Raw genomic sequence first — 25,170 nt, 5'->3', positions numbered from 1 at the left:
CCCCGTTCCTAGGCCTCCCCGGGTTGTGCTGCTGCCCGTCCCGGGAAGCGCCGTGCTGGTCCGTGATCCGGAGAGCCCCGTGCGTGCTTGCACTCTTGGTGGAAACAACGCAATTATGTTGGTGGAACTGTGTCGTTTGGCTTATTACAAAAACAATGCTAAACTCTGGCACCTCTCTGTGCTTGGGTACGATGGCGCCAACAGAAAAAAAACCTGTTCCTTGGCTCTGGTAGAGAGGCGGGAGGTCCCGCAGCTATGCTTACAGCTCTTCCTTCTCTTGGCGCCTTTGGGGGGCTTAGCCAGCAGTGCAGGGGGTCTGTAGCATTAACTAGTGTGTCTCCATTTTCTCTGTAGCAGAATTTCCTTTGGAGGGGCCGGGAATATGTCATGATTCGTTAGATCCGGCTCCCTCCCTTGTACAGGAGCTGCTCTGGCTCTCCCGGCTGCTCTTTGTCTCCTGACAGCCTGGGTCACAGCTCACAAACCATCCCGGCTGGCTCAAAGCTAACATGCACCACGACAGCTTAGCTTTTCTGTGCTTTGCCCTACAGAAGTGTTGTTTAAACCTGCCTGGAGAGCTTTAGCAGAGAGAAAGCAGTTGTTCGACTTCATATCCAAGCGCGATGACAGCTGAATGTTTTTACAGGGTGTATCTGGAGGCTTTTAATTGCAGTTGATCAAACTGAGCCTCAAACGCTGTCCCAAAGACTTAATGGCACAGTGCTTCCTTGCGGGTGCAGTGGCAGTTGGCTTTGCCAGAAGCGTTTGAGCTGCTGTGCCCAATTCCTTGGGCTGTGCAGCAGTGGGTTATACCTATGCTATCTATATGGCGAAAATAGGATCTCTATTTCTGAGACTGCCGAAGCTGCATGCCGAAAGCGCTGCTTCTTTCTGCATCCTGTCAGAATGACTAGGGCTGGTATCATCACCACCAGGATTGCTATGTCCAGCCATGTACCAAAGCGTGTGTCTTAGATGTTTGCTTTTGATTATAGGCATCAAATTATTATAATCTCCTGTGGTAAGCTGTTTAAATATTTAATTATGTTTTCTGTGTTGAGTTTGAACTCTGTTAGCCTGCTCTATATCTGTTGTAGTTTATCCTGTCTTTGTTATGGTACAGCACCTCCCAAAATCAGCTAGCCTGTGGTAGGTGACCATGGTGAGCTCCTCTTAACCTTGGCCGCTCATTGCAGCTATCGCCTCCAATCCTGAGAATTGCATGAACATGGCTGAGTGTCTGGCCTTTTGTTGACAGATATATAGAGGCATTAAATATCTGTAACTCGCTCAGACCAAAGGCTTTCTAAATGGTTGTTTTCCTTTCTCTGTTTGTTCTGATAACTCCCACTGTCCTATTTTTGACTGCTGCTGAGCAGCAAACTAATGTTCTCAGGGAACTCACTGTGAGAGCATGTTTTGGTTTTGTTTTTTTTCCCTTGCAGTGGTTAACATAAATTGGAAATGTTTGCCTTTCTCCAACCTGCATTCCTTTCTTATCTACCAACTTACAGGCTTTATCTGCCATTTTATTAGTCTTTTGGTATTGTGAGAGCTTTCTACAACTGTGAACAGCTTTAGATTTTACTGTCCTGGAAATCTGTGCACAATCCCAAAGGATCACCAGCCAGTTTTGTTGCGTATCTATTAATCTCTTCTTCCATCTAGTTTTTATGAATCTGCTGAATGTATTATAGCTGGAATCTCTTTTCACTATGGATTCATCCTAGATTTGCTTCCTTTCCTTTAATCTGCCATAGATTCTCCTTAGTCCAGCTTAGTTTCCTCAAAAGCCTTTACGGGCGACACTTCTGGTAGCCTTTTGGGAGTGCTAGTGCATGGTATTTTTTCAGCTAAATCAATTGCATGTATGAATAAATTCTAGCAGATTTCTCAGAAGTGAGTTTCTTTTAAGAAAAGCTGGTGGCTCTCTCCCAACATGTTATAATTAGAGTGGGAACTCTTTATTTACAAGATAACATTGGAGCAGCCTCACCCCCATCAGAAGCAGTGATACTGTGTACTGCCTGGTTCCAGGCTTTTAAAGTAGATGCTTTTCTCTTGCAGGTTAAAAAAAGTACTTCTGTTATGTCTTGTAAACTGGTGCTTTAGTTAGTCTTTATATGCCTAGTAGCAAATAAAGAAACATCCAGTAGTGTGTAAGCATTGTTCTAATATGTCATTTTGTTCTTTGAAGTAGCTGCTGCTGTTGTTTCTCTCAGCTGGTTGGTTGGTGTATTTAAAGCAAGTTGACTTAACATGTCTGAGTAATTGCTAAGTGGCTTAAAACCTGTGGTGTTCTTAATTTACATTTCTTTTCCTAAACCAGAGTGGTATCATTGTGTCTTTTGGTATCTGGGCTGGCCTCAGAAGTCATGAAATGTTGTGGGAGCTGTCAGTGGAATTCCGAAAAATGGTCTGTTGTAGTTGGGAGCTCAAGGAGCCTTTAACGTAGTATGTGTATTTATTTTTGTTGATGAAGTGTGGCACTTTTTTCATGTCTGTTGTTATTTCTTTCCCAGTAAGGATGATCTTTTTGCATGTGGGGGTGTGTTTTTCTTTGTTGAGGGTTTCTGGGGGGGAGGTGTTATGAATACAGGTGTTGGGCCAGTACAGTCTGATAGGTTGGTCAGTGAGTTGGTGGTGGTATCTTAGACCATCGGCTGATGTGAACTGGTCCTGCCACCCAAGAAGCCATCCTCCCTCTTCCTGGCTATTTTCCAGCTCTCTGCCCAGCCACTCCCAGCGTAATTTATGGGGTGAGCAGGAGCAGGTAAAACTGTGGTTGCAAAGGCTGCCCCTTGGTGACAGAGCTGTTGTAAATACCTGAGGAATTACAGGTAGCAACCTGGGGACTTCCTTATGAATGGTTTGCAGAGTTGATTCAGAAGTCCTCGTGGCTCTGCCTTCCTGCTTACCACAGGCTACTGGGCTGGAGGCAGCCTTTGGTAATGGACAGGAATTCCCTTCAGTGACTTGGTGCCATCGGCTGCTGTTAATGCTTTGTTCCTCTGATGTTAAGATGCTTTTCAAGAAACAATTGAGCTAACCTGTTCAGTGTAGCAGCAGAGAAAGTTCTGTCTTAGCCGAGCACCTCTTCTACAAACTTGAAAGTTAACTGCTATCTAAAATCGTTATTAGAGTGGTATCACTCCTGTCTTCCTGTTTTATTTTTTTTAACCAGTCATAGCATGTCTGATGGCTTCAGTGCAGGGTGTTGCAAAAAGACTTAGAGCTTCATGTCTCACCCCCCACCCACACTTTCCTCCTTGCAGAAAGGTAAGAACAGGAGCTGTACAGTTTTCCAGTGTTAGCTTTTAATTAAGTTTTTAATTTCTCTTTTTCAACTTATTACTGAGGATGTAAGAGCAAACATCTATGCCAGAATCCATTTTAAACGTTACTAGCTTAAAACAGTAGCAGTGGGGTTTTTGAGTTGAACCTGTGAGTCTCATGCTGGAAAACACCATTGAAAAAGAAAAGGAAAAGGAGCCATGTTGTCTCAAATTTTAAATTCCGAATCTTGGAGAGGTGTGAGTTTGGGGTGCTTGTCTGCCAACTAGGGAAGGAATGTTCTTTTCAGGTTGTGTTGGTTTTTTTTTTTTTTTTTAAAAGCACCTTGTTTGCAATAGCCTCTAAAAAGTTACTTGTTAGTGTCTCCTATGATGTAGGCGGAGGGACTGGGTTTTATCGGCAGCCGTGTATTGCAGCTCAGTAATGAGGACAGTGTCTAGGAAATGGAGGCAGGCTCGAATTCCCCTCTCCCAGTGTTTGTACTATACTAGGCTGAATTTTTGGCTGTTTTTTTAGTCACTACATACATTTTCTGTGTAGCCGTTTATTCTAATTTGGGAATGGCAGCAGGCCCGCATGTATGACAAGTTGTTTGGGGTTGCTTTTTTTTTGTTGTTTTCTGGAGGAGCAGCTGCCTGTTGGAAACTTGCCGTTTGGCATTTCCAGGGTATTAGATCTCTCCTCTAGTGAGCTTCTTGTAAATGTGCCTCTATTGTGACCCTTTGGTTTTAACTCCCTGCAGTGCTACTGTCACAAAGCAGATTTTCTTTTCCACGTCTTAACAAGAAAAGATTTAACAGCAAAACCCTCTTAGAGATTCTTGTTCGCCATTCCCTGGAGGAATTCCTGTATCTGGGGCAGCAGGAAGCCATGCCTTTTGCAGTATGCTTTAGAGACACTTTATTTGGGTACCAGCTCCTGTGAAATCTAAGGCTTCAGTAATGTATCTAGAGCTGTAGAGTAAAAGAAGGAGGCCCAGAGAGCTACTCGTTAACATTTCTGCTGCTGGGAGGCTGACAAGGCAAACTTCAAATGTGCAGAGGATCAGGGATACAAGTATAAAAGGATTTCACTAACAGTAAGTGTTTTCATTTCAAATAAATAACTGCTGCTTGCTGCACAGGTAGAACTATGTTTTGCCTTTTCATTTCTTAATATCCTTTTGGGGTCTGATGCAAATCCTGATCCTTCATGGCAGGAGGCCAAAGTGTTAATTACTGTGATTCTGTGTTTTTGGCTTTCAGGCTTTTAGCCCTGTGGTGTGCACACCTCAGTCTGGGCATAACGCAAAATGAAGTGCAGAGCTGGGGACAAGGTGCAAGTGTATTTCTTAGAATGATGTTTTCAGAATTTCAGAGCTGAGGAAAAATTGGCTGAGCAGCGTGGGGTGAGCCTTTGGGAGGAGGGCTGAATGCCAGGTTGGGTTTTCCCGGGTTGTGTGTGACAGTGCTGCCTTCCTGGCTGTCCAACTCCGGTGTGCTCTGACCAGGCTCTTGTAGATATTCCACATGAGGAGGGTTTAATATCAAATTTACTTTTTTGGTATATTTGGTGTTACATGGGATTTTGATTTAGCAGGGCGATACAGCAACATACTGAAATCGCAGCACAAGCATAATACAGCAATTGCAGCGTACAGTTGAATCCAAATGCAAACATGATGTCTGTTACTGGTCTATATGCTCACTGTCACGGTGCTTGTTGCCTGCAGTCACTGGGAAGGAATATGCAGATTGAAGCCAGCTTGGGCCCTTTGTTTTCTTCAAAGTTTTATTTATTAATTGTCTGGTTTTTATACTGTGGGCTCAGCCATGTATATGCACCCCCCATCCTGGTCTGGGTAGCTCAGGAAGACATTGTTCTTTGTTAATTGTCTCAGGGCACCTGATGATTCACTGGTGCAGCTGTCTTATCTAAACCCAAGGTTACCCTCCAGTCTCCATGGTGTTGAGATAAATCCAGCTTTCTCTACAAAACATTCTTCCCCAAGCTCATTGTTTTTTGCACTCCTCCACTGCGGGGGGTGTGTTGGTCGGGCACACTGCCCTGGACAGATTTACTGAGAAGAAAGTCCAGACACTGACAAACTCCTTTCTCCAGAGTCATGTCCCTGAGAGAAGCTCGTTAGTGCTAGGGTTATGCTTTGGAGGCAAACGGGATCCACATAGCAGGGCTGGGCTAACGGCATATGTTCAAGATGTGGCAGACTAGGAGGTTGTGCAGGGGGAGGCAGTTGACGAGGGCAGTTTTCTGCACAGGAAAGGAAGCTGCTACTGAAGCAGTTGAAATAATGAGGAGCTCAAAGTCTTGAGAATGCTCGTCAGTTTGCATAACATACCAGGAATGAGGAGAACTGTATCTTACAGGGTTTGTATGTTGCTTGTCCCAAATGAACCTGCATGGGATTCCTAGAAGGAGCAGAAACATTAAATGGGATAAATAGAGTGTAACAAATAGCATATAGAGGTATGCTTGTATGGCATGCATAGCAGAGGTCGTTGTATTGGTGTAGGCAGGACGTTTAACACCACACCTTTCCAATTGCACCTTTGGGTGCAAAGGAACTAGTCTGAGCCCAGGCAGGGTGAAGAGATTTGTTCCTCACTGGTGTTATGTGGGACTGTGGGCCTGAGCAACCTGATCTAAGTTGGGTTAAACCCCAAAGGGTCCTTCCAGCGTAATTTTTTTTTATTCTATGACCAGGCTTGAAGTAGTACCTAGGAGGTATCAAGCAAGCCAAGTATTTAAATGTCTTTAAAAATTTGGCTCCTGTTGCTTTGATAATGTTGCCCTAAGTCACAGAAGCACCTCTTTGAGATTCTTAGTAATGAATTAATAATGTTTTCAAATCCAGTCGCAATTTTATTGTGTTAAATGAAAGGAGCTTGGTAACGGGTGTCTGTGTGGAACATTCCCTGCGAGACCAGTAACCTAAAAACACAGTAAGCTTGAAATGAAATGCAGAAGGGAAATCTTTACTGCTTTGTTGGAATTAGACCTTTGGCTAGTTCAGATTGAATGGTTTAATGTAAATCAAATCCCCAGTGCCAGATGGCGCAAGGTAGAGAGACTTATAGCTGTGAAAGCTCCCGCTGGTGCTCTTGAAGTGATACTCCCCAGACAATAGCAGAGTTTGTGTCTGTTTTGAGTATGGTGATGCTCAGTCACAGCTAACATGTGCCTGTCCTGCATTTGGAGTAGCTCTTAAAATTCCATCTGGACTTTGTTTGATCCTATTTATTTACAAGTGAGAGAGGATGCCAGGTGTCATTAAAATTTTTTTTCATGGAAATCTTGTCTTGCTGGGATTTGAAAACTATCCACACAGAAGTTGCAAACAAGGATTTGGTGGTGACATTGGAGCAGCTCCTCTGGTGAGGGTACCAGCCACAAGGAAGTCCAGCTCTGGCCCACTGTGTGTGCGTGCAGATCTTCCTGGGAGTATCTGCCAGTCTGCGTTTGTGCTGAGCAGATGGTCTGCTCATGTAAAGTAAAATACAGCTACTGTGTATATGTCCGTCGCTGAAGTGCTGGGTAGAAACATGCAGCCGTAGGCAGAGGGACGTGACCTGACAACCAGAGGAAGGGCCAACTTGCATGCTGCCTTTGCAGAGCAGGCTTGTTTAGCATCGCTGCAGTTCCTCAGACCTGCCCCATGCATGGTATGTACTTGATAGTTGTCTGGAGGAACTTAATCTTTTCCTTCTGTGGAACTACAGCAGGTAATCCTTAATAATCTAGCAGGAGTGTGCTTGAAGAAAATGCTTTGAATTCCAGAAGATTAAAATCTTCAGCCCAAGTAAATAAGGGTCTGCACCATTTAATGACGGAGGTGCCTGCGATACTGGGGTGGTTGGCCACGTGTCTTTCAGGACAGTGCTTCCTGAATCGTAGGATCATTTTGTAAAAATTGCTTTTAAAATTCAAGCCTGCCAGTGCTTGCTTTTCTTTATTCTTTCCTGCAGGTTTGCTTCTTTCTGTTCAGGATGAATTGATTTCAATTAACTTTTAAATTGGAAAGTAAAAGATTTTGATGAACTTCAGTCTAGCTTTGTTTCTGCAAGTGACTAAGATTCCTTCATGTTGTTTTTTGTGTGAACACTAAATTTGAAGCCAATACACCCCTTATTGGAAGTTATATATGTATATGATTCTAGTTAGCATTGGTTTAGCTTTAGTTTTACATTACCTTTCTTTTATTCTGCCAGGAAATTCAGTGATATTTGTTGCTAGATGATAAAATTTTTATTTGGTATTTTTATGAGCTTATCTGGATGGAAGTTGAAGTCCAAATAAAAATTGACAAAACCAGCATCTTGTGATGGTTCACTGTGGAAATCCAACTCATTTTTGCAGAATGCACAAGGCAGAAACATGGTTAAAACGTGTCTAATAGTGCTAAACAAGGGAAATCTTAAATTGTTGAACCTCTTGGCCAGGCTTTTGTAGGTATGGAAATGCTCGAGGGATTTTCAAATGCATTGAAGCAGCTGCCTGCCAAATTCTAGTAAGCATCATGATTTATCTTGCATTTGAACACCCTGTTGGATTAAGAGTGCTGATTCTGTGTGGCTACCTCAGTTTCTCTAGAAATATGGTATTATGTAGATTTTATCTTTTTTTTTTTTTTTTTTAAATACAAGAGCTCTAAGAGGAAAAGAAAACTTCCTGCTCTTGAGAAAAGCCTGAGTTGAGGTTTCTTAGCTGTGAAGCATCTAGTTCAAGTAAAGAAACTGTCCCTGCACCTGGTAGCTAACCTAAACTCAAAACAAGACCTGCTCTTACACAGTAGGACCTGGAAGTACTGGTGGTAGAAATACGTCAGTACCCATACGTGGCTCATTGCACTGAGTGAACATTGATAATTCATGGAGTCCCAACCATTGCTTGGCCTGATGCTGGAAGCTAAAGGCTCCTCTGCCTTTTGGACAGAATTGTGAAATATTGTTCTTTAGCTCATTAAAGCTAGAGCTTATTGATGCCAAAGATTTATGACATTATTTTTAAATAGTAAGTTTAGGCCTTAGAATGTGCTTTAATTTAAAATTATATGTTAGTTGGCTTATTTAGTAATGTACTTGCTATTTCTTTTCATCCAACTTCGTTACTGCTAAATATTTGTAATGAGAATTTGACAGGTTCCTCTGCAGCTACCCAATCAATACCCCTAAGGCCAAAACATTTTGCTAGATTTGTTTCAACAGTGCAAGGCAGAAGACTAGTAGAAATGCTCAAAACCTTTATACTTTCCTGTAGGTTTTTTTAAATTAATTTGTCGTGTGTTAATATCTGCAGGTTTTAGGTAGGAAAGGGAATTTAATGCTCAGTTTCTAGTTCGACTCACTGCTAACTTTGGTATTTTGGAAAGGGGTGTCCTCAGAACTTTTTCAAATGTTTAACTGCATGATCCCTTCATAAGCATAAAATGCTGGCTCCTTTTATAATCATCATAAGCAAATGTTTCCCATTTTGACAAAAGAGTGAGGTCACTCTGCCCCGCTGGGTGGAGAGGTGGTGGATGGTGTTAACCATGCCACTTCCCAGCCCGAGGCCATCATATGAACAAAAGCTTGACACCTGAGAAAAAGATATTAAAAGAAAAAAGATAACTTCACTTTGGGTTTTGAAAAATTGCTGTGGACCTCCTTCAGTTAACTGCATGTGGCTGGAGCCTATGTTTTGCTTCACAGCAACCACTACTTTGTCTCAAAGGTGAGAACTTGGTGGTGTCAGTGTTGCAGTGGTGAGTGGAGCTATGCTACCTCTAAACCCCTAAAGGCCCTTTTAATTTCTATTGAGTCCTAGGGTTGTATTTTACACTGATACTGTTTTTTTTTTGTTATTTCTTTATGCTTCCAAACATATCTTTTGTTCTCTAAAACCAGGTTGACTCTAAAAGTGATACTCTCGTCACTGTGCTAGCTGAGGCTTTTGTTCAGGACTCTGGCTCTGCTGATTAAGGCATGCCACAGGCTGCGTGGAGGGTAGGACCTGGGTTTTGGGTGTTTGCCCAAGTATCTGTGAAGAGCCAGAGGCTGTCTCCTGGGTATGAAGAGAATTGACTTGCCTGGGGTTTCTTCTCTCTTGGTCGTAGCAGCCACTTACTGCAGCTCCTCTGGCGGCAGCAACACCTGGCCAGGGAGGAAGGCACACAGGTCTTCTCTCCTAAAACCTTGTGGCAGGACACAGCACCAGGTGGGTGTCCTAAATGTTCTTTGAATGTGCAAGAGCATCTGGATTGGGTCACATAATGCAAAGCGGATGGAGCAAGTCCCTGCAAACACAACTGGTGCTGGGAAACGGCTGTCTGAATTTGAGGGGAGGGGAATTATCCTGTTCAACAAAACAGTCATGGATTACTTTTTTTTAAGGCTGGCTTCAGCTACAGGATAATGCATAATGCTTGCCTAGCTCTTTGAGAATATAGTGTTAAATAAACATGAACTAATCCTCACAAGAATGTGTCCTGTGCTGGCTCTGCCTCTCCTGCAGCAGCTGCTGGCTAAGTCTGCTCCTAGGCCTCTGCCTTTTCTACTCATTAGCAAAAATAGAGCTCTATCATGGTTGTTTCATTTATCTCTGATTTATTAATGCTGACAGTATTGACTGAGAAGGGGTGTTGCCTTACAGGAGCACCGAAACTTCTCAAGAAAAATAAAACGTGTGAGAAAGAGCACTGCTGTTGCAAACATGAGTGCCACTTAATGCCCACTAACGAAGTGATGTATTGGGGCTTGGAGCTTCGCCATGGCCAAAGCAGCTCTGGCTGTATGTTCCTGCTCACTCCTCCCCCCTCTACCCCCCCCAGCCTATCTTATGCTACCTGAGCTTTTGCCAAGCCGTTCTGGCCTACGAACAATTTTGCCCTCACTTTGTGATCTTGTGGTGGGGTCACCGCTTAGAAATGGCTCAGCAAAGGGTCCAGCAAGGGTGGGAGGAGTGCGTGGGTGGGATGGTGGTACTGGGGTCCACACCGCCGTGCATCGGCTACCTCAACCAGCAGCGGTGTGGTTCAGATCAGCCAAAGCAAGTGAACATGCCCTTCCTTCAGGGCCCTGCCGGTTAAAGCTGAGGCATGTTAAAAGGTCACCAGGGGCTGGTGGTGGAGAGCATGGTCACTGCTGCAACAGGGTACAGATTCGAAGTCTAGCTTCAGAGGGCTTGAGCCAGTTCTAGGGGTGTAAAATTAGCTTTAAAAGCAGCAAGGAGTATTGGTTTTGTGGGTCTTCTATGTGCTTAAGTTGTTTTGAAACTAGCATCTGGACTGATTGTGAAAGCTGTAAGGCTGCTCAGTAAATACGCAGCCACAGTCCTAGAACAGGCTGTGAACTAGCTGTGATTCTTTTTAAGGACTTCTTTGGAGAAGAACAAGCAATACACATCAATATATGGGTCCCCTTGGATGCCTTTCTTGGGGAAATATGTAGGACTGGTCACTGGGAGGAAAGCTGTGTCTGGGAAGGATCCCTTGCTTAAAGAAGCCCATTCTATTTCATCTTTTTCAAGAGCTGTGGGAAAACGTCATTGGACCTCTGCTCTATCAAAGCATTTTGCTATTCTTTCTGCCTGCACAGGAGGAGGGCTGGCAAAGATTTCTCTAGATAATAGTGCACCTTAGTGGTATCCTTTCTTCTCTTGATATATCGGCTGTTTGATGTGTTCCAGGTTGCAGACAAACCAGTGGTAGAGTTCCTCCTTCCTCCCTGGGAGATCCAGGCTGATGCAGCATAGGGGCTTTATGCTACTGTCTGGGAGAACGGAGGAGTGGGAGCTCACATTGCCCTAGCTAGTGCAAAGGAGTCGTACAACGTGTGTTGCAGGGAGAGTGCCAAAATCAAGGTGAATGTTGTTCTCCTTAGCAGTGCTGATTACCTCTCTTTCAGCATTGATGTTGAGTTCCAAGGACCCCAGCATCTGGGGACTCTGCTCTCTGACTATGATCATGTGTGCTAACTGGGAGTTGCTCTCTACCAGTTCATCCAGGGGACTTGCAGAAGAAAGCTAGTTTATGTACCTTAAAAGAGAAATTTGTGGGTGGAATGTGGATTTTATGGCTTAGCCTGTTTTGTTTTTTTTTCTTAGGGGTACAGTGGAAGGAGGTGTTTTCAGATTCTTAGGAGAGAAATCGCACACAGTTCTGTGCTGTCAAACATGTCAAACTGGGATCCTTGCTGTGCCTACTCCTTTTGTGTGTCTTTGCCAGTTACAGAGTGTGTTATGGAGGTGATGTGATTTTTGTGTTGAAACTGCTCAAATGGCATATCTGGTCCAGTGGGGAGTGTGTATAAATCTGTTCCTTCTTGAGTGTCTGAGCTTCAAAGCAAGAGCACAGGAGAGCTGAGCATCCATTTCAACAGGAGGACATAACACAAGTGCTGCTGTGTGCAGCTTTTTCTTGGCATTTTGAAACCAAGATTTGAGACTCTTAAAACTGGGGGAAAGTAAAACCAAAACCAAATTACTTTTAAAATTAAGGGTGGTGGGTTTGTTTTTCCTTTGCATCCTGGTCTGGTTCTTTGACCTGGGACTAGGAGGGCTGCGGTGAGAGAGACAAAGCTGTGGAGGGAGAACTGCAGGTGGCCTATGAAAGGGAACAGAGTCCTGCAGCTGCCCTGTCTCTGCCTGCCTTGTTTGCTCTGTGCGCAGTGTCTTGCAGAGGGCTTTGTCCTGCCTAAAGCCTGTTCTCAAGATCTGTTCTTCATTCATGCGTCTGCATTACAAATGCTTTACAACCACTTTAGTTATTGCTTGCTTCTTTCCCTCTGGTACCTTGTTAAAAAAGGCTGAAGATATTGGAGTGTCCTGTATGTGGTTAGCAGGAATGTGGTAGGGCTATGGTGAAAGAAAAGGGTATCTTGGGATTTCTGTATTTGAACGCTCTCTGCTGGGCTGGAAAGCCAACCCTTGTGGAGTTGTAGCATGTGGGAATGAGGGGAAATTAAATTAGATCTCACTTCACCAGCATAAGTTAAATAAAATTAACATTTTAAAGAATTTGAGTCCTCTGCGTACGTACTAACTGGAGATGATGGGATTGTGTAAGAGGTCTTTATAAATGTTCTTCTAGCAATGCTTCATTTTTAAGCTGTTTGTTCAGTTTTAACAAAATGTTGATCCTGCATAGAGATTTGAAGAGCTCCATGCATCATAAGGTACTGTTGGTGCATTGTTGGCTTATTTAATGCAGCATCCTGAGCTCTTTTTGGAAGTGGCTGGTGCCAGATGCTCCTTCACACGCATCACTGGACTGCTCGCAGGGAGCGGGGTGCGTACAGATGTAGGGCTGGCCAGGGCAGTCAGGCTGAGAAGTGAGCTGTGCTTATCCTGTGGGCAACAGGGCTTTGAATTGCTTCTTGAGTTAACGTTGCCATATTTTGCTTCATCTCTTTTGAAAACTCGTTCTGTCCGGAAGAGCAACTTTATTGAACTGAGAACCTCCTGCTGCCTTTGTGCAGATGCCTGACTGAAGCTGAGGGTCAAAATCCACGCTTCATCATTCCTAATGTGCTTTCTTTTCTTGCAGGCGTGAATGACAGAGGAGGTGCCCCCGACTGCACTTACAGACGTAAACTTGCGTCTTCTCTGCCACGATGACATAGACACAGTGAAACAGCTCTGTGGCGACTGGTTCCCAATAGAGTATGTTACAGGTTTGGGGTGTGAGATGATGAGGATCTGGAAACAAATGGTGTGAACCTGCACTGGTCCAGTTCAGAGCTGACACCAAAGGCTCTGCAGCCATCTGGACTGTTGCTAAGATAGCAGCAGGTTCTGAATCTTTTATGTACTGTGGTGGTGTTCCTGTTAATGGCCCATTGCTGCCTGCCTGCAGGGTCCTAAACAGAAAGTTCCTGTGTGCAGATTTTGGTAGAAAAATGGGCTTTGTAATTAAGGGGGTGGATCAGCTTCTTGGGAAAGACTGTGTATGAGATGGGGAAAGGAGCATACCTCCAGGAGAAAGGACAGCATCCCTGTGCTTGTGAAAGAAAGTTGTGTTCTGGAGTGTGCGCCAAGAAAGCACCCTCAGAGCTGAACCAAACCGACACGGGGCAACTGTTCCTAAGGGACTGTCTTTCTGAGTGTCCCAGGAGGAGACTGAACAGTACTTGCCTGTGTACTCGGAATCACTGTTGCTCCCAAAGCTCTGTCAAAGATCTGGCTTAAAGCTGATCTCAGTCTGTCCTAGGTCAGTTTCCCAGGCCTCCATTTGGTAAATGCTTGTGTCTGCGCAAGCATGGAGATAAGGAGCTTTTCTGGGGGACAGTGATAGCTTTCTGGCTTAAAGCATCCAGGAAAACTACAGCCGTAGACTTAAAGGATTTTTTTTTTTCTTTAGCTTTGTTGAGAAGTTTTATAGAGGATTTTAGTGGATTATAATTAAGATTGCATAAAATGTAACAAACCAGCAAAAGCATTCATAATATTTTGAATTTGTAGATTTCTTTTAAACACAAGGCATGCTGAACTCTCACTTTGAAATAAATCAGTGTAAGCTAGTTTCCCTTTAGTCGCTGCAGAAGGGGGAGGAGAGCTCAAGGTTGGTGATGTGATTTTTTTTTTTTGTACCAATATGCAGTATTTCTTTCACATGTGTATCAAATTAATGAGATCCTTACACTCTTAGATGAGGGCAGATGGATCTTGCATTTAAAAATAACTTTCTAAAGATGGAAGTGAAAGCTCTGGGCAACGAATGTAAAATGAAAATGTGGTTGCCTTAGTAAGGCAGGAGGCCATTACAAGAGCAGCCTGCATTGCTGCTTAGATGCAATTGAAAGAAACCGTGCTACCAAATGGGGCACAGCAGCTGTTTGATGTTCATTGGTACCACGCAACAGTTAAGACAGGAAAGGCGAATAACTTCCTAACCCAGATTTCATGGAATAAGCTAAATTAGTAGCATAGAAGGAGCTTTAGAGTGACATATGGCTGAGCTACCTGGCTGTATGTCTTTGCAGAAGACAGCCCTTTCAGTAGTAAAGCTTCCCTCCCTTAGTATTGTGTAAAATACATTGGCCTGCAGTTCCAGTGACTGGCATTTAAAGATGTTGCCGCCCATTTCCAGTTGAGCAGCATCTGTGCACAATGTTCGCTGTGGCACTGCCTGCTTCTGTGGGCTCTGTGTCCCCAGACATTCCTGTTTTTTTCTTCCTTCCCAGGTACCCTGACTCATGGTACCGAGATATCACTTCCAACAAGAAGTTCTTTTCCCTCGCAGCCACATATAGAGGCTCCATCGTGGGAATGATAGTGGCAGAGATCAAGAGCAGAACAAAGGTGCATAAAGAGGTATGCAACTAAACTGTGCTTCAGTATGAGATAGTCCACCTCTTGCCATGGTTAACTGCTATGGAACCTGTTCAGGGTATTTTTTTTTCCCCTTCAATCCAGACACTTATAAGAGTGATCCTGAGTTAAGAATTTAAGAATTCCAAGAACATGCCAATTTCCAGCTAACGGAGCATGGGTGGTGGGATGTGTCTGAACATGTGGGCTGCTGAGCAGCCTGGTACCACAAAGGCTCTTCCTGCTGGGGCTAGGCAGCTGTGGCCCAATGGGAAGCTTGCTGCCTGATGTGCTGTGCGGAGAAATCAGATCATGCAGGCATAATCCAAAAGTGACTGTGTGGCAGGCCATTTAACTGCTGCCTGGCTGTTTTCAGTGTGCCTGGTCATCGCTGGTGACTGAGGTATGCGCAGCTGTGGGAAAACGAACCTCTTCCTTTCTTACATAAGGCTTGAACTTCCTTAGCTGTGCTGGGCAAGTCACTCCTGTGACTTCCTGCAGAAGCTCCCCTGTTTACATGGTCACTGTCTCGAACACAAAGCAGAGGTAACCAATCTACAGAAAGCTCAGGCTTCAGGGATAACAGAGCTTGAAGGCCAGGAGAGACAACACAGTATAGCAGAGAGGTGAAGAAGAGATGGTCACTGAAGACAGTATGAGAAAAGACCACTGGGTTAGTGTAGGAAAACCAGCATAGGCAAGTGGATTAAAAAAAACAAACAGGGGCAATGCAGAGAGTGCATAACTCCTGAAAGGCCGTAAGTGTTATGATTAAACAATGATCTTGACGTTTGTAGGGACTGAGAGCATTGAGTGGCATGGCTCTCTGAGCTTCACCTCAAAGCTAGTGAAAGTCAGAAACTGCATCTTCAGCAGCTCTAACAAAAGGCTCTTGTTCCAGCCAAGCTGAAAGCCAGGGGCTTATTCAGACACTGCTGCAGGCAACTAAGCCTGTAGAACATGCTCCTTGTCCTCTACTGCAGTACAGAGATCTCCAGCTGACACGAAGCTCAGATGGAGCATGCAGGCAATAACGACTGTTGCTGGATTGATCTAGACACTGAGGGGTAACTCCAGAATTGGCACTTTAAATCCTTCCTGGTAAAGAATGCAAATATATTCTGTCCTTAAGCCCACAAATAATTTATATAGTCAGGAAACATGATGATTTGTATTCTGCGTCTGGGAAGATGATATGAAAGTAGGAATAACCCCTAAGGGACCATGCTTGAATTTTTTAACTCTGCACATCCTTTCCAGAAGCTTTAGCTAAGACTGTTAAGTGAAGAGAAGTTTGCTGCTATAGCCTTGTTTTCAGGTGTTCCGGTACGGGATTCTTGCTTTCTCCTGTGCCTCCCCAGGTATCCTATTAAATAACTTGTCATATCTCTACTTAGGATGGAGACATCCTAGCTTCCAATTTTCCTGTGGACACGCAAGTTGCTTACATCCTAAGTCTTGGAGTGGTGAAGGAGTTCAGAAAACATGGAATAGGTAAGATGGTGCTAAGTGACAACTCTGTTTCTTTTATTTGCCACATGTGGCTAATGGGCATGACTGAAGGAGCTTCACCATTTCACTGGAATACGCTTTTGAAACAAGCTTCTTGCCGATGTGTAACCAGCAGTTGGGAAGGTGGTGCACTCACATCCCCTTCTTGGTGTTAATACAGGTGCACTGAGATGTTTTTACTGGTGTAGGCACAACACAATGTGCAAATGTTTCTGAAGAGCACGGGGCTTTGTCTGTCTTGTTCCTAGGGGACAGCTGAGCACACCAAAAACTTGCAGTCAGCCTCAGCAGCAGGACTGCAAGTGCTAGGACTTCACTCTGGAGCAGGGTTTGAAACAATTTTTCATGAGTATCAGAAGCCTGGTCCCTGAGGCAGAAAACATAGCTGCTTTTAACAGTTCAACTTCAACAGATCAAACATTTAGAAAAAGGCAAAGGGAACTGGAAAAAGTGTGTAACTTGGACCTGATTAAATCTGTCAAATGCATGTAAAAGCTCTGAATGCCTGCTGCAACACACAGCATTTTTGCAGCCATTTGAAAATCCTGCAGTCAAAAGGGCTTATCTCCATTTAGAGCAGGATGTGTTTTGTCCTCAAAGTGCCCTTCTGATCCAGTTTTAAGTATCTTTGATCTGCAAAAGGAAATAGGCCAGGTTTGGCAGCATGACCCAGTGTTGCACATCTGGAGTCTCCTCAGTGGATACAGGTGTAACTCATTTTCTTCAAGTCCTCCCTTCTCCCCTAGTCATATTCAGAATGGTACAAACTGATAGGATACATAAGAATGACCAGAAGAGACGTCAGTGAGAGCACTGTATTTAAAACTTGCATTGAAATACTAGTGGAGATAAATTTTCTGTACAAAGAAGAAAATACTAGCACAGGATGTTCAGAGAAGGTGGTAAAGAGGTCTTCTGTTCTGTAAAACTGTGGTGGGTTTGAGTCTCCTTTCAGTTTCCAAATCCTAATTTTTTTTTTCTAACTCCATCTTGCTGGAATTTTCTCCTTTCAGAATCAGTATTTCCTGTATCCATTACATCTATACAGCATGTTGCTGTGCTCTCTCAAAAACTTTAGACCTGTACCTGTAGCAAAACAACCTAAAGAAGCTGCTGCCTGCTGCCGCTTTTACTGAGACCTTTCTCTTGAGAGTTTTTCTACTTGTGTTTGAAGCTGAAGTCTTTAATGCAGGAGGCTTTTCACCCCAGGCATACTTCTAAGCACTAAAGCTCTGATTTTTCTCTGGCAGGCATTAAAAGGCTTTGGTTTCTAGTTCTCTGCTATTCTTAAACCAGAGGGCAGTTGGATTTCTGTGAGATAGAAGAGTGGAATATCTCATAACAAAATTAAACTGCTCTCCTGTTGATGTCTCTCAGTGTCTTTCTGTGTTTAGCTGATATAAATTCTCATTAAGTATCAAGTGACCATGAAGTCAGGGCTGTTGACTTATGCTCTGAAATCCTGTGGGTCCTGCTGAAAGTCTTACGTGCCCTGCAGATTGTGAAACAGCACCGTAATTTTCATCTGTGCTTGTATTAGCTAAGCTATTTCTTTAGCCTGTTGTTACCACATCTGATGGAAGAAGTTCCCCTGCAGGTTCTGCTGAGTACTTCATGCCATGTTGAGGTGATTTGGATGAACCTCCAGGTCTCATCTCTTGGGGCTAGAGTATCCTCTGTGCTCTCCTCTGGTTTCTCCTGCTGACTAGTGGCTGCAACAAATTCAGGTTGAATGAGACTATGCCTCAGCTATCTTCCTTAGAAGGGATCTTAAAATCCTACCAGTTCTTAGATTTTAATTCAAGTTCAGCAGATGAAATGCAATAACCTGCTTGTGAAGTCCTGTTTTGACACTCTGCTGTTTTAAATGGCTTTAAAATAAATAAATGTGATAGAACAGATACCACTGAAAATGACTCACTGACCTTCCCCAAAGCTGAGAGCTGCTTGGCTGGGGATGGGCATTATTGGCAGATTCCCATGTCTGGCTCATCTTTGTGGTTATTGAATCAGAAGTTTGTGTCTTTATAAAATCTGTTTTGTGAAGCCATAGTCATAGGTGAGATGAGATTCATATTAAAAACATGTAGTGTGGTCCTGTTAAATTCCTCAAGAAGGGAGGTCTGTGAGAACTGGGTGGGATCTGGGGTCTTCAAGCGTGTGCAGCAATCGCTGCTTAGACACTGGGTGCAGATCTCAGCTGGGACCTATGAACCCTTGTGCTGGCCCTGAGAAGGCAGCTGCACTGTGTGATTGTGCTGCTCTTTCCTTCAACAGGTTCGCTCTTGCTTGAAAGTTTAAAAGACCATATATCAACGACTGCCCAAGATCACTGCAAAGCCATCTACCTGCACGTCCTCACGACTAACAACACAGCAATAAACTTCTATGAAAACAGGGACTTTAAACAGCACCACTATCTTCCCTATTATTATTCCATCAGAGGGGTCCTCAAAGATGGCTTTACCTATGTCCTGTACATCAATGGCGGACATCCACCCTGGACAATCTTATATCCTTTACCTTCAGTCTGATTAGCAGTGGAGCATGCTAAGCAGACACCAAACCATGTTTTGGGTTAACAATAGCAATCTAGCAAAGCGTGAACTAGGTCTGGGGACTGATGCCTGCTCAGATGCGAGTTTAATCTGAAGCCAGCAGGAAGGCAATGTTAGAGGGATTTGACAGTGACCCGTTTGTGCCCAAGCTCCCCCAACTCCTCTGGGAACAGTTCAGGGAGGCAGTGTAGGATGGTACATTGAATTCTAAGTTGGAGCAAATTTGATGCCGGTGATGGTGAATGCTGGTGTTAAGCCAAAGTGCTAGGTGTACTTTGGCTTGTGGGGTGCAGGATTTGGCCAGGAGCATGGCAGAGAAGCCCTTGGTCTTGATTCCTGTGACCTAGGATCCCCTGTGACTCTGGCCTGGCCTGGATCTCAGCAGGCTGCTCTCAAACTGACTTTAGGAGTTTGTTTCAGGTCACTGGATCATGGAGAAGAAACTTGACCTTTCCCGGGTGTAGGTAGTCAGTCCAAACCTCTCCAGGCAGGTGGATGGATTGCCATCCCCATGGGAACTTGCTGTGGAGTGCAAAGGGAAGCAGCAGCTGCTTGGAGGAGGTATTTCCCATACAAGTTGGAGCCACTGTTCCCAAATTGCCACCTTTTTCAGTGCAGACCTGCTTTTGACAGAAAGGAGCAGGCAATTAATACAAGGAGCAGATCTGTCTAGCTGAGCAGAGCAGCTTTCACTGTATCATGGGGTCTCTTTAGGGAGTGCTAGTCCACAGAGTAGTTTGTTATTTCTTAAGTTACAGGGTAGATGTTGCTGTCCTTAACTGATGGCCACTGACTACCTTCAGCACATTGGATCAACGCTAGCCAGCCTGAGCCCGTGTTCAATTCCCCAGAGGATATATCGACAAGCCCAGAGCCTTCTCTGCAGCCTTCTGCCCTGGTCTGGCATTTCTGCCAAGAGTGGCATTGAATATAGTCGGACGATGTGACTGGATCAGAAGATGTACAAAAAGCAGAGGTAGGTACCGGGGGGAAAGTTCCCTCCTCTGCCCAAGGCCAGCAGCGACGCGGTGGCAGTGCCCCGTGGCTGCTGTCCTGGGGCAACTGTGAGAGTGTCCTCAAGCGAGGGCTGCTGAAGCTGCAGCTCTGCTGCTGGGCGAGCTGCTGTGTAAGGTGTTGGGGGCATCACTGTGCTCTCATCTCCAGCTGGTGGCCAAACTCCTACTGGTTTCATTTGAAGGGGATTTGAACTCTGATCTTGTTTACTTGAGCCCAGAGCCTGACAGCAGATTGAACCTGTCCCTGGTGTCCCTATCCTTTTCCCAGCTGTGTTAGACCAGCTTGCGAGACCCAGAGTGACTGAGTCCTCACTCTTTCCCCAGCTCAGTGTCCCAGCACAGTAACTGGTAGCCCATTTGCTGCCAGTTGCATTGCATGCATCTGATAACAGGGTCTTCAGGACAGTGGCCCCCCAGTATGCTTGAAGAGACCCATAGCACCTGGTTTCCCTAAGACAGCTGCCCTCTTTTCTTTCCATAGGATTGTTCTTCCTTTCATCTCCTGAACCATCCGGCTCTGTGATGATTCCAGTGATGACGGTTCTTGGTCAGTGACCCAGCCCCTGGACGGGACTCCTTGTTCCACAGGTTGACTGAGATTTGGTAGACTTTACACTTGACAGGCTGCAGTCCTGACTTACCCCTGTGGCCTGGAGCCCGTGAGCACTGTCTGGGCTGTCATGCGAGGCATCTGGCTGTGCCGTAGCTGAGGGCCCTTTGCGTCACCAGTCTGTGTGCATGTTGCACTCTCCCTGCCACTTCCCTTGCCTCTGGTTTGCTCCTATTTGTATATGTGATTTAGAGGGGTTCAGCTGCTGCTTCCACACCATGGCTACTGAAAGCAGCATGAATGAGGTTAATGAATCTGCACTGACCAACCATGTAAATGAGCCGTAAGCACCCTGGCAGGCCACTGCTGGCAGAATATACAGTTGTGCCCTTGTTGCTGGGGAAGGGGAGAACTGGGTGAGGGGAAGTAGAGAGCAAAGATCATGTCTGGGTCCTGCCAAATCAGCTCCTGGTGCTTCCTGCAGGTAACTTCCAGGGAGGTGAACTGCCTCGCATGAGAAACTACCCAGCCCCAACAGCCCTCTGGAGTGACTTAAAAAGCAGCATCTAATTCAGGATGCATCAAGTAGAAGGCAGGGAATGAAATTGCTATTTCATAGTGAAATATATATATATTATACTGTATAGATCTTTCTGCCTTTGTCCAAGTTGGAACGTAGCAGGGGAGGGGAGCTGGGGATGTAGAGCTGCTGCTGCAGCCAGAGCCCTGCAGAGTCTGGTCCAGAGCCCTTCTCCTCCACTGCATGCACCCTCCTTTGGCACCAGGGCTGGACCCTTGCAGCGTCTTTAGGGATGAGCTCTGTGCACAGATCACACTGCCTTTTCCTTGCTGAAGAAAAGCCTCCCCAGCTGCTCACTGGCATGCTTCAGGCCATAGTCTGGGCTTCCCCCGGGGCTGTGCCGGCCCGTGTCCTGGCTGCAGGACCCTCTCCATGGCTGGGCCAGCCTGGGGCTGAGTCTCGGCTCACTGGCGTTAACATCTAGCTCGTGTGCTGCAGCCAGGCCAGGCACTGTTCCTGTGCCTCAGAGCAAGGTTGGGCGAGTGCTTTGCTTTTAAGGTGGGAGTCTCTGCAGCCCATCCAGCCCGGGCATGTGTCAGAGGCGCAGGTATCCCTTGAGCCCTGCCACGTTCCCCTGGTGAATCCCCCTTCCCTGGCTGAGGCTTTTCCTCTGCTCAGCACCATGTTCCTCATTCCTCTCTCATTTTGAAACTGGGGCTTGAGCAAAGGAGGTCTAAGCTGCAGCTGGTGCATCGCCTGTGTGTGCAGGCAGTGCCAGTTCTGGCAGTAGGTGTGGGCAGGGCCTGGGGATGAGACACAATACAGGTCAGGCTTAGACTTAGAAGAGAAAGAAAGCATGTTAAGATCTTGCAGCCCAGATGACTGTACAGTCACGTCAGTGTCTGTAAGCCCCTGAGGTGGGAGTTAATTAATAAAAGGGTGCCGGAGGTGAGCTTGCTGTGTGTGGTACTATGCTGGTTCCTGAGAAGGGTGGCTGGGACTAGCTTCCCCTTCCCCCGCTGCTGCCACGGGGCTGGCACTGTGTGCTGCTGCTCAGCTTGGAGGTGGCTGTGGCACAGAAAGTCCTGGTGAGCGCAGCTTCCCCTGTGGCCCTGGCCAGCCCTGCAGCCTGAACTGCAGGAAGCAGCTTGATCCAGCCTGAGGGGCTGGCACATACCATGTTTTGGAGCAGCAGAAGGCTGTTCTGTTGGGAGGTGCTGGTACCCTCTTCTGGGGCTGAAAGAGGTCTAGCTCAATGACTGTTTGACACAAAGTAAGAAGGTGTCTCTGTGAGGACAGTCAAGCTTGGAGCTGTTGGAGAGTCCATCCTCGGAGACCTTCAAGCCCCAAGAAGCCAGGGCTGACCTCAGTGTGGGCCTTGCTCTGAGGCTGTTGGAACAGATCACTTCAGAGGATCCTTCCAACCTACACATCCCTGGTTCCCCTTCAGTTTAGAAGCACAAGCAGCACGCTGCAGTCAGCTGGGTGCAAAGTTGCAGCTGCTGCCCTGCATGCAGCAAGCAGGCTGAGTAAGGCTCAAGGGACTGTTTTGTGGCAGAGGACATGTGATGGGGCAGGGAGATGCAGGCTGAGCTGGGGCAGATGCAGCTTTGGCTGAGGTTCCTCTTGGGGTTTTAGCTGGGCCATGGGGTGGGAGAGGGGCTCTGCTGCCGGGGGACTGAGATAGCATGGTGTGTTGGCAGCCTGCTGCCACCGACATTCCCCTCTGCGGGGCTGTGTGCTCCTGCCTGGGAGTGATGTGGTGGAGCCGCTTGCAGAAGAGCGGGGCAGGTCTGCGCAGCCAAGGGCTCAGCTGAGCAGACAGGGGCATCCTGTGCATCCCCTTCTGTCCTGTGGAGCTGGCTGGGTCCTTTGGCCAGGCTCCGGCTGCCACCACCTCACCGAGGTGGCTTGGCTGCCTCCAGCCTGGCCTTGCTGCCTCAGCAGGTGCCCTGGCTGTGCTCCCCTGCCTGACCTTGGTGCCAAGCAGCTCACTTGCTGAGGCCCTGGTGGGGAGGCTTTGGCTGGCCCCCACTGGCAGGGGAGGTAGCAGCAGGGGCTACTGTGACCCTAGCCACAGCGCTATCCCAGGGGAGACCTGAAGCACCCTTCCAGCCTCACTTGTGTTACCACTTTTTGGTCTTGGGGTTTTTTGGGTTTTGTTTTTTGGTTTTGGGGGTTTTTTTGCTTATCCACTTTTTACTTAAACATGTCTATTGGTTTATATGAGTTTCTTTAGCAACTCAAGCCCCTGGTTTTCCTCAGCACTTGCTTTCTCTGGACCAGAATGAATCTCTCTCTTTTCCCCGATTGCTTGGGACTGATGTTTCTTCACTTTGTATCCTGCCTGTTACGCAACCCAACTCCACTGCTGCAGCACTTCAGCACATCCCAAGGGGAGCTGTGACTGGTCTGTGTGTCCTTCTGCCACCCTGTCCTCTGAGGTGTGAGCCACCTCCCCACCTCACAGCCCATTATTTATTGAAGAGCATTGTGCTGCCACCATCAGTCTCTCTCTAAACGTCTTCAATTAAACCAGACCTCTTCTCCTGAGTCGTTTGTCACTCTGTGCAGGAGCCTGCCTCTAATCGGCTGCTTGAGCACCTTCACCTGACCTTGTGCTCTGCCATGATGCAGGGTGACCACAGGCCCTCTTCACCAGGGCTGGGGGTGGCTCCTGCTGGCAAGGGATGGATCCTCAGGCCAGGGATCAGTTTGGGATAGGCAGAGGGGAGGACAGGGCAGGGCCAGAGGCTGGAGCAGGGGGAGCAGCTCCTCTGCCACAGAGCCTGCCCTGTTGCAAGGGGGCTGCTGGATGGGTGGAGGATTTTACTAAGGCTCAGCTGAAATGCCTCCCCAAGCAGAGACCAGGGCCATGCACAGCAGTGGCTGTGCAGGCTCAGTGCAGCTGGGCTCCTCGCTGGCTGCTCCAGCTGCAGCTGCGTTACAGCCAGGACAAACACCCCACGCACAGCCAGTACCTGGGAGGAGCTTTGGCACCTGCAGCAGTGCAGACAGCTTCTCCTCTGGCCCCTGCCTGAAGCCCAACAACAGCTTGCAGCAGTGCAGCACCCTGCCAGTCCCCTCAGCCCCAGGTTCCCCCAGCTGAGAGGAGCTGCCATCAGCAGCTCTGGGCTCTGCCCTTCCCCTTCACCTCCAGCTTCTCGCCCTGGCACAGTCCAGCAAGGAACAGGGCAGGAGACAAAGCCCTGAGGCAGAGGGAACCGAGAGGTGCTGCGTGACCCCAGCCCCTGTGCCACCAAAGCTCTGGGTTGTCGCAGGGTCTGTGCCAGCGGTCAAGAACAATCCCGACTGCGAAGCGTTCAGCAAAGCCATTTATTCTGCTTTCCTGCTCCCACAGATCTCCAGGTAGAAACCCACATGAGCACTCCCACACGCCCCAGAGGGAATTCACGGTGCACGCCACCCTGCCACACCAGCACCCTGAGCAGGAGCCCGGCCACACCGCCGCTGGCAGAGGGGAGCCATTCCACCGACACTGGCAGAGGTGCTTGACCAGCAGCCCCGTCCCTCAGCTGTGTCCACTACCCACACAGCTGCATCCAAGTCAACACAGGGCATCTAAAAAATAAGATGTTGTCTTCCTTAAAAATGAAACAGGGACCTGACAGCAGCAGTGCGTCCCTGAAATCAAAGCATAATTCTAAGGCTTCGGCACCCTCACGTAAGCACATGAACACTCTGCAGGGCACTGTGCAGGTTGATCTGGGAAGCTCGCTAGAGTTTAATGGCCATAAAAATACATAGCTTTCCCCTGCTTCAGACAAACCCAAACCCTCCCGGCTGGGCAGTGGAATCACGTGGGCAGCAACTGCAGCCAGCAACAGGTTGGAAAGTTAGAAGAAAGTCTCTAGTCTCACCCACTTTTAATCAAGTGCAAACATGGCAGCGTCACTCCATCGGCTCAGCCACCGGCTGCTCCACCACAGCATCGGCCCCCAGCCCCGCCGGCTGCTCCACCACCTCGGCTGCTGGCACAGGCGCCAGCTGCTCCACTATGGCCCCGCTCTCCAGCCCAGCCACCGGCTGCTCTGCTGCCTCGACTGCTGCCTGCACAGCTGCCTGGTTGTCTGCCCTATCTGCCAATTCGTTGCCTGTTTTAGCGGGCACCGCCAGCTCATTCGCCGGCTTAGCAGCAGGCAGGTTTCCTGTCACCCCTGCTGCCTGGTCGATGGCCGGCTTCTTCGGCTTCTGCGTGGCAGCCACAGCCTCGGCCAGCTTCTCCTCTGGCACCATGTTCAAGATCTTCAGGGCAAAGAGCAGCTGGAATTTGGCGGTTCCAACGAAGGAGTTGCCCAGGAAGTTGGGCAGCCCACCCATGCGGTCCTTCTGGGTGTAGAGGGGGACACGGACCATGCCCATCACCTGCAACAGCACAGAGTGCAGCTCAGCAGGGGCCACGGCAGCACCAGC

The 25,170-nt window shown here is 47.0% G+C and overlaps 2 protein-coding genes across 2 annotated transcripts in view; one reads left to right on the top strand and one right to left on the bottom strand.

Annotated features, from left to right (window-relative positions):
• Window positions 1-23,258, top strand: part of NAA60 (N(alpha)-acetyltransferase 60, NatF catalytic subunit) — a 23,768-nt gene extending 510 nt beyond the window's left edge. The window contains exons 2-7 of the mRNA XM_010578372.1: window positions 12,818-12,933; window positions 14,454-14,583; window positions 15,978-16,074; window positions 18,370-18,604; window positions 19,441-19,626; window positions 20,148-23,258. Of these exons, the coding sequence (XP_010576674.1) occupies window positions 12,824-12,933; window positions 14,454-14,583; window positions 15,978-16,074; window positions 18,370-18,604; window positions 19,441-19,597 (729 nt within the window). The 5' untranslated portion in view covers window positions 12,818-12,823 and the 3' untranslated portion in view covers window positions 19,598-19,626; window positions 20,148-23,258. The remainder of the gene's footprint in view (window positions 1-12,817; window positions 12,934-14,453; window positions 14,584-15,977; window positions 16,075-18,369; window positions 18,605-19,440; window positions 19,627-20,147) is intronic.
• An 840-nt stretch (window positions 23,259-24,098) lies between these two features.
• Window positions 24,099-25,170, bottom strand: part of NUDT16L1 (nudix (nucleoside diphosphate linked moiety X)-type motif 16-like 1) — a 3,568-nt gene continuing 2,496 nt past the window's right edge. The window contains exon 3 of the mRNA XM_010578370.1: window positions 24,099-25,122. Within this exon, the coding sequence (XP_010576672.1) occupies window positions 24,649-25,122 (474 nt within the window). The 3' untranslated portion in view covers window positions 24,099-24,648. The remainder of the gene's footprint in view (window positions 25,123-25,170) is intronic.

Source organism: Haliaeetus leucocephalus, unplaced genomic scaffold (assembly GCF_000737465.1).
Source record: "Haliaeetus leucocephalus isolate CR32 unplaced genomic scaffold, Haliaeetus_leucocephalus-4.0 Scaffold636, whole genome shotgun sequence".
NCBI classification, from domain to species: domain Eukaryota; kingdom Metazoa; phylum Chordata; class Aves; order Accipitriformes; family Accipitridae; genus Haliaeetus; species Haliaeetus leucocephalus.
Note: the sequence above shows the minus strand (reverse complement) of the source record. Positions and strands in the feature narration are given on the sequence as shown.